This window comes from Lasioglossum baleicum, chromosome 3, assembly GCF_051020765.1.
Source record: "Lasioglossum baleicum chromosome 3, iyLasBale1, whole genome shotgun sequence".
Lineage (NCBI taxonomy): Eukaryota > Metazoa > Arthropoda > Insecta > Hymenoptera > Halictidae > Lasioglossum > Lasioglossum baleicum.
In genome coordinates this window covers 14,856,448-14,865,762 of record NC_134931.1, presented here as the reverse complement: position 1 = coordinate 14,865,762, position 9,315 = coordinate 14,856,448, and the positions used below count along the sequence as shown (strand labels likewise).

Below are 9,315 nucleotides of genomic sequence, written 5' to 3'. Positions count from 1 at the left end.
TCATCAAATTTTATCCGATACCATCGCGTCGTCGCAGGAAAAATTGACAGAGTTTAACAGGCGAATCAAGATCGTCGTTGTGTAGGAAAATTGATAAATTGTTAATGCGCTAAAGAATTTAGAAACTTGTTATTTTCAACTTGCCGAAACGATCGAACAGAGAATTTCTACGCGGATCCTATTGCTTGCGACTAATCCAAACAATTTTTATTTTTGCACAGTTCTGCGTAGCGTGCTAGACTGATTGTTCATCGGTTCGATGCGTAAGCCACTGTAGGAAATCACAAGTATCCATAAGGCACGCCTGTCCCCCGAAAATTATCTCGTTGATCGAAATGGTACGCTTGTGATTTTTTTAAGCAGTTCGTACCATAATTTCAAGCATTCTTCGAAACGATTCAAGCATAAATAATTGTATCGCGTTGACGAACGAGAGAACCACGTTGTCCACAATCAAATTTATAATAAAACAGATTTTCAAGTTTTCACTGTTGTTTCGTCGAGCGTTCGCGAAATGAGGGTGGAAATTGATGCAACGATTTTGGTGTATTCAAAATAAGTTGTTTAATATATATACACGTATACATGTGTCCACACAGAGAGATATGGAAAGGTACATGTTCAAACACACGCACACAGACACATCAACGCGCCAGCAGCAACGCGACACGCGATATGTACAAGGTGTATAAAAAGTAACGGTCATCCGTTCTAGGGGTGAAGCTACACCTCTGGATCGGTGGACATTTGTAAGAGAAACTTGCCGCAAAATTGTTCACAACAAAGAAAATTGTTGGTAAACTTGTTTTTTCCGAATCTTCAACCTCGACAAATGGACAACACGTGCGACCAATCGAAGCGACGAGCGGACTACCCTCATAAATCACGTAATTAACGACCAAATACAATACTAAAAGAAATTTCTTTGACAGTTTCCCCACTCTCAATCTAAAGTCCTTCCGACACACACCCGTCCAATTAACAAAGGCAACATTTCCCCGCCTAAATCCACCCCGAAAAACCGAGGTAACAACCGCAGTACTATTTTGACGCAGTACTATGTGCCGTGTTATGCTGTGCTTCAAACTTATTCGGGCAAATGGCAGTGTCCTGTTAATCCGGCGGAGAAACAGAAGATTGAGAAAAGTTTGTAAGTACCTATACGTGACATTAGTATTTTATTATAATGTAGGATTAATATTCTTATGTGTAACAATGGATATAAAGTATTCTTTCACATTTTGCAACTTGAAAGTTATGATTCGAATGGGCAGGGAGACGATCACTTGGTACGGGCCTAGCGACGAATGTCCCTTTAAATTTCGTTTGGCTTGAGGCACGCACACGATCATGTTCTGCACTGTAGTAGTAGGCCTTTGTCTATACGTATAACTCCACACAATCAAATTTTGCAAAAACTTTAACAGCTTATATTATCTCAATAAATATTTGATTGCGACATGTGGCTCCTTTCAAACATTTCTATCCTCGATGAGTAGAAGGTATTGATGTAAAAATAAACTTTAACAACAATTTTCTTTGTTATAAACAATTTTGTAGCTAGTTTCTTTTACAAATGCCACCGATCCAGAGGTGTAGATTCTCCCCTAGGACGGATGACCATTACTTTTTGTACACCCTGTACACAGTGGATTCGATAACGAGACTCGTTGTCGCGGCGCGGCGCGGCGCTTTTTATATGTACAGTCTATTTAATATAAATAAAGGTACTTGTATTTGTAATGTACAAAATAGTGGTAAAACATCCTTGACATCTCAAGGCTTCGTGTACGATACGATTTCTCATGAAATGTATACATACATATTTACACGGCGGCGCGGCGCCTGCGGAAATATCTCGTCGCGTTCATCAATAAATAGGTCATCCAAGTGCTATCATTAGACTGCGGATCTTTGTGCACGTGTGTGCATTAACAAAAACGAATACAATATTTTTACGTTGACCCTCGGCAGTGCTCGAGTCTTCAGATTTGATCGTGGTTTCACAACTTTTTCTGGCCCGCTGCCCTCTTTCCAAAGTTGTATCTACTGTTCGTACGAGTAACGAGTAACGCGTCTCTCTATCAACATTTTTAAACATAATTCTGCTTTCGCAAGTGTTGAATCTTACAAACAATTCGACCACGAAATGTTCAGAAAAGTACGGCGAGTCAATTATGTATTACAGCCACGGTAAGAAAAATTCATTTTTTAATCATTGCGATGGATAATGTTGTCTACGTGGATTCAAACATTGATACTTCGTATAAAAATCACTGCGGATTTTATGCAATTATAATGTGTAAATCGAACGCAAAGCAGTAAAAACATTTCAAGAATTTCAACAAAAAGCTGATGCGCGGCTCTTGCAGCTTGGAACGAATGTCGACAATTTCTATTTTGCATAAAAATCCACGCACGAAGATCCGCGATCCAGTTTAAAATCTCACGACGCTGATTACACCCGATCGTTATAACCCACGAAAAGGAATTAAAATGTGCAACGAACATAGTTAAAAATAAAAATATCGAGAAAGTTATCGACAAAGAATCGACACAAAATCCACAATCAGGACACCAAAAGTAGGATCGTTTCTTCGAGTAATGTTCAAAGTTGTTCCTTTTCGTAAGTTCTATTCGTTAACCCTTAAGGGTTAATTCTGAATCGTTTTGTGCATACGCATGCTCGTATTCGATAATTACCAACAACGCCTACTGGATAAATAACGCGGCGGCGGCGGATCGATGTCATCGCATAAATAAAAATAGAAGAAATACACCATCGGTACAGACTTGTAAATATCTTATCTTAGTATCTTAACGGTTGCATAATCTAATTATGAAACGATCGAATAACTTGGAACAACATAGCCGTAACACGTCGATCTATCGTTTAGGTCTCTTACTTGCGAATAGCGTTATTTTTCACCATTTGTTTCTACAAGCGTGTTACACGCAACCAACATTTAATCCGATTATACGCTATATTTTCAATCCGTAATATATTTTGTTTCACTCTCGAGCTACACAACTATTTCGAACGTGTATCGTAAACGGACTGCGGATTACATGAGACATTTATTATTATGAGACGCTTATTATGAGAAAACATGAGTGTAATATACGTATACGCTGGAAATGAAAAGATTCAAATGATCTTGTATACGACAGTAATAGCTATATCACGAGTTGGCAAACTTTCTAATCCCAGTCTACTTTCATCAAGACAATAAAAACTTTGAGAATGCACAATAAAACCAAAAATGAAATCCATCTCGAACGAGCTTATTTTCTGACTCGTTTTCACCAAGGGAACGTTGCGACTAGATTGAAAATCTTTTCGGAAAGCGTTGCATGCATATAGCACGTTCTCCGCAATACATGTACAACTGTCCGAGATATAGTCAGTTAACACGAGAGAACCTAAAACGACAGACTAAAACGTTTGACTACTTATCGGTGGGAGACGAGTAACAAAGTGATCGTAAGACTATGAAAGTATGAACAAGAGAATTTCACTCCGGTTTCGTTCAGGTTTCCTGAGTTGGAAGGCAGTCGTTTTAACTCTTAGAAAAGTTGGTATCGTTTGCGATACCGACCGAGAGGAAGTAGTTTACGATGTTGCTTAAGTAAATGGACCTTCATCGTACCTTGATCAACCTCATTAGCATCCGGATTTAATCGTAAAACGGAGCTTATCAGGTTTTTCATTGACATAAAGAGCTAAAAGCGTTTCACAGAAAATTGCTGAAACCTGAAGTTTACAATGGAGTCTTTGAGGGCTCGCGTATTTTAGTAATTGTAGTTGTCAGATAACAAATCGCTTAATACACTTCTTTTTAATTACCAAGTAAGTTCTTTCAAATTGCTTGAACGTTTGAATGTTAGTCGTCGAACACAGTATTTAACTTTATCATATTTATAAAGTTGGTTACTTGCGTAACTATACACGGTGATACAATAAAGTAACTAGAATGTATTAATTATTAAGTATTCAGTTCTGTTGCGGAGTAATTCTGTTAACCGGCGATCAACGTGTTTCAGACTCGTAAAAAGCACCCGATGTTCTCGTATTGTCTCGTCGTTCTTCATTAAAACGAAACGTAGTTTGTGGTGTACGTTAGAAGAAACTAACATTCTCTCTGTCTCTCTCGCGCTCTTCCTCGTTCATCCGTATGTAGTATGCGCTTGAAGATTTATTTCGATATCGATGATTAATACGTATCGCGAAACGCCAACGATGCGATTCATTAAAATCTAACAACGATCGATCGGTCAGCAAACTTGTTTAGTCGACGTACGTTCGTTCATTCATTCATTCATTCACAGATGCGCGCACGTGCCAGTAAATCGCGTTCGCAACGTGTTTGGCACCGATTCGAATAAAACATACTCGTAGCGCGATAGAGCGACAAAGAAGGATAATTATCTCTTTGTTAGAATCGAAAAATCTCGAATCTTTTTATAGAGTGTATATATATGTACAGAAGCGTTGTTGTCATTACAAATGATCGTCTCGATTGCAGTAGAAAATGATTAGATATAATTTATACTTGACATGTCCACTCTATTTTCAGGACTTTCGAGGGACATATCTACTGGTTATATCCTCCGAATTTTTGTCTAACTCTGTTACAACAATGTTTGTCGCTTTATCCCGTTCAACGATATACATACATATTTGTGTCACTCTCTGTACACGATGTAAATTACACGATGTATCGAAATTAATTGAATATTTCGTTCTGCATTTCAACGTTCGCATATTTCATGTTTCGGTTACAGATCGACGCGACGCGACAAATTGTTATGGACGTCAGAAGCTGCAGAAAATGTGACGATTAACGGACGAAAATGTTGACGGAAGGAGAGACTAGACGCAGCGCGTTAAGTACTCTGAAGAATAATGATCAGTACCGGAAGACTATCGGGAACGCGATGGGAGCATTCTACGGTTCGTTCAGCATTCGTCCGTGGATGTGCTGGAGATCTGAGTACTGGCTCCGCTGGAGAAACTGCTTCTGCACGTTTCGACAGCTAGAGCAGTCTCGGGCACCTGTACGAACTGCACTTTCTCTTTGGGCCATCGGTTCCGACCGTACATGCAGTTGAAGATGTTGTACTTGTGGTCGACCTCCAGATGGCTGAGCGTGCTGCTGTGTCTCCGCTTGAGCACCTTCTTGGCCATCAAGCTTCTGTTGTTCTTGTAGGACAGTTCGCGTCTAAAGCAGAAGAACCGGCGCAGCTCGCGTTTTACGCGACGCGACCGGTACCCGAACAACAACGGGCTGATGTAGGCGGCCAAAATTAAGAAACTGGAGGCCAACGCGTCGTATTTGCGGGGCAGATGTTGGTCAGTGGGTCGAGGCAGATTGTTCATTACCAACAGTATCGCATACGGCGACCAACAAATTAGACCCATTACTATGACCAGGGCGCTTATTCTAGCCGCCCTGGTTTCCTCGCGGTGTCTAAAAATGGATCCGTTGCTGATTCTGTCCTTTAGCAAACTTATGTAGCTCGCGGTGCTTCGGACGCTCGACACGCGATGCAGAGCCTCGCTCTTGCTCGGGGCCGGCGTGATAGTCACGATCGGCGCCAGCAAACAGGCGGACAGCTCGGTTGCATTGTTGCAACCGGCGGCCTCCCTCTCAGTCTTGTTGCAGATCGTACTCGAGCTGTTGCACCGGCTAGGACCGACCTCTCCTCTGGCGAACACCGTCGTTGATTTATCTTGTTCGATGCACGGGTGTGGCTGGTTCGGCCGTCTCTTCGTCTCGTCCTCGGCGCAACACTCGTCCAACTTTGACTCGTTCTTTTCCAGCCGCCCGTCGACTTGATCCTCTCGTTCCTCGCCGATCTCGCTCTTCGGACTCGGTCGAAAACCACAGAATGGCGAGGAGAGCTTCCCGTTGTATCGAAACCCATCATTACCGAGAACATCCAACGACTCGTAGCAGTCGAAACGAGCGTCGTCCTCCGAATCGCTGTTCTCGACAAAGTTCTTCGAGTTCCAAGTAACCGGCCTGCTGCTCTCCGTCGCGTCCTCTAGAGACCTTCCATCGGGCTTCTCTAAACAACTGTCTGCATCCTCGTCGGAGCCGGCTTTGATATCTCGATTAACGTTCTCCGAGGAGATTTCTACTCTGTGCGAGCCAACCGTGAAGACAATACCCGAGGAAGGTTGATCGTTGTCAACAGGCGCGGAGACCTCGATCTCCAACGGCGGGGAAAACGATCGTCTCCGCGACACCTGTCCGATCGGCTGCATGGTCTCGCTGGTCTCATCGATGGACGACAGACTGGATATCTTTGGTAGCTTACGGAAATCGTCGATAGTGTCGGCCTGCAGACGCTGAAGCCTGCCAGGCCCCCCGTACTGCTCTTCGCTGAAGCTGGCCGATGAGAGGATCGGCCTGGAGCCGCTTCGTCTCGCTCTTTCCGAGTTCCGGTGTGCTGCTACATAAATGCTAACGTAGATCCAGCAGACAGCTGCGAAAGGAAGAATGTAGGCGAAGATACTGTAGACCATTGCGTAGATGAAACCGTAAGTGATCGACTCGCCGATGAACGCGTCAAGAATCACGGTGGTGTTCTCGATCAGATCGATGTCGTCGTTGATCCTCGCAGACTCCATGGACTCGAGGACTGCGGGAATCATGGTAGCGTTCGGTTCACCGACATCAGTCTTCGGTATCGCGACAGCAGGCTCGGTTAGGCTACCAAAAGTGCTGTTGGAAGCTAACGAACCGTTGTTTCCACGGTCGCAAGAGAGCCAAAAACCCCGAGGATTCGGATTAAAGAACGCCAGCGAGCCGAACACGATCGAGATCAACCACGTGGACATAATCAGGATGCCGCATTTCAGCTTGTCCACGCGAGCACGGTACCGGAGAGGATCCACCACGGCGAAGTATTGATCCACCGCGATCAACAGCACTGAAAAGATCGACGAGGTCGTCGCGACGGCGATCGCACCCTCCGACATCGCGCAAACGCTTCCGATCGATGTCCCGCCGACTATCCGCGTGCTGGACGGTGGCGAAGAGGCGTCTATGATCAGCAGGGGGTTCATGATCGCGCACACCAACAGATTCGACACGGTTAGGTTCATGACGAATCTGGAACAGATAACAGAGGCTGTTTACACTTGGACTGAGAAAGTTGAGAAACTTGGGGATTTCGGGGAAAATAAGAGTGTTAGATGAGGCGAATGCTCGTTAATCTTGTCGGATGACGAGTTCGCGTTCGCTATCGCTAGACTGCGGATTTCATGCATCTATAACAAAAACGAGAAGACGAAATACAAAACTATCGTTGGATTATAGTAGTCAGCTTATTGAAATTATTAAAAGAATAAGTACTTCGTTACATTTGACATGAAAATCCGTTGGTTCACTTGTCGACAACACAATACTACGAAGAAGCTTGACTAATCGGCACTGTATTATGGTAACTGCATAACGGTAGCATGAAAATGATTTGAAACACTTTTCCGAACTACTATAAATACATAGAGATCCGCAATCCAATCGTCGCATTTCATTTATCGGAAGGTATTTTTATCGTTTTCCTTGTGCAAACAATTCCATTGGGAGCGCGTCGGCATTTTATGAATAATACATCATCCTGTCGTTCTCGATTCTTAAAATCTATCGAAGACCTCGTGCAATTATAATTACCGAAGACCGAATAAAATAAAGAATGGTAAAAGGGTGATAAAAGTAAAGAATAGAAATTCGACGAGCATGTAAAACTGCAAAATGCTCGGACCGTTTAACGTCAGCAGCCGGCACGAACGAATGAAATGCGTAAATGAAACGATCAGAATAATACAGAGAATGTTTAGCACGAATACGAAGGAATAAAATGCATTAATCGAGAATAAAGATATGGAACAAACCTGTTGGATATCGTCCGCAACGACGGACGTACGAGGAATGCTAACAAAAGCGTGACGTTCAATAGGAAACATCCGAAAAGGGCGAAACTCCAGAACACGATACTAGGATTATCCCACCATCCTTCTAGATCTCCTAGATCCGAGACCGACCCTTCTCCAGCGATGTCTGGCGAATCTCCAACCATTCATGTATACTAAATGTCACACAGACCTAGAACAATAACGATCCTGGTATTACACGCGAAAACGATTCGGAGGCGGATCCGAGCTGATTGGTTTCAGATTAATCGCAGCAGTATGCATTTACGTAACCGAAACATGCACTTTATAAAACTCGACAAGCTTCGAATCGGCCACCGCGCCGCGCGCCGCATCGTTCAAAACTGGACAATTCAATCTTTCCATGGTCTTCAAAACACATCCGACGTATTTATACACGAATGTAAGGTCCTACCAATATACAGGGTGTTCATTTGAAAACTTCCCAGCCGAATATCTCGAAAAGTATGAAAGATACTAAAAAAGTGTAAACACGTGCTCAAGGATTTCGAGGGGGAAAGAGGGGGGCAGTATCAGTATTTTTATTTTGGTCGCGTTTTCAAGGGCATTTAAAGGTCAATTTTGTTTTTCATATGGAAACTTATATATTTTTATTATGGGATCTTATTCTACTTGAAAATACCGAGGGATTTTAGTAGGATACTTTTTTTTATACGCCCACTAGTTTCGGAGATATGTAAAGAGAAGTAGAGCGAGTCACACTTATACTGCGAGAGTTTTTGTACTTCCAACATGATTGTATGTAGAATTCTAACGTTAATCGAACTCGTTCAAAAAAAATTGCAATCTTATTTTCATTTAATGCATTTTTAATGTAATGGAGCAGCATTTGTATAAACTGACGACAAACTAACTCTTGTGCTACCGCGATGATACTTCCGCATGATTAATTCTCTTTTTTGCGCGAACTAGCTAATTACTCGAGCCCCAGAACACATCAAAGTAAAATTGCGAAAGTCACACGATGTTAATCTACTAACAATCTGACAACTGGCAAATTACTTCTTCTGCTTCAACTTTTTTCTACCGTATGAGTAGTTTTTAATCGAAGGCCGTCCAGTTATATCTACCATTATAATGCGCATCTCAATGAGAATTGAACCGATATACCTCGTAATGTCACGTGTAATGATTTAACGATGCATCGAAGCGTTCTTTTCCTTTCGTCGACAATGATTTCCAACTTCAGTAGAAGAAATCGTTCCGACAGTCGACACACCCCTCACAGTTATCTTGAAAATCTCGAATACCCTCTTGTGAGTAATGTAGAAAAACAAATGAAGTTGATTATTATTAAGGATGTTCTGGAGGTATATAAAAACGCAATAAAATTTTCGAAAATTTGACAAGAT

At 42.4% G+C, this 9,315-nt stretch overlaps 1 protein-coding gene across 1 annotated transcript in view; it reads right to left on the bottom strand.

Annotated features, from left to right (window-relative positions):
• Positions 1-539: 539 nt before the first annotated feature.
• Positions 540-9,315, bottom strand: part of LOC143207141 (uncharacterized) — a 30,942-nt gene continuing 22,166 nt past the window's right edge. Inside the window, exons 3-4 of the mRNA XM_076420267.1 lie at positions 7,904-8,114; positions 540-7,121 (exon numbers count right to left, since the gene is read on the bottom strand). Coding sequence (XP_076276382.1) covers positions 4,961-7,121; positions 7,904-8,088 — 2,346 coding nt within the window. The 5' untranslated portion in view covers positions 8,089-8,114 and the 3' untranslated portion in view covers positions 540-4,960. The remainder of the gene's footprint in view (positions 7,122-7,903; positions 8,115-9,315) is intronic.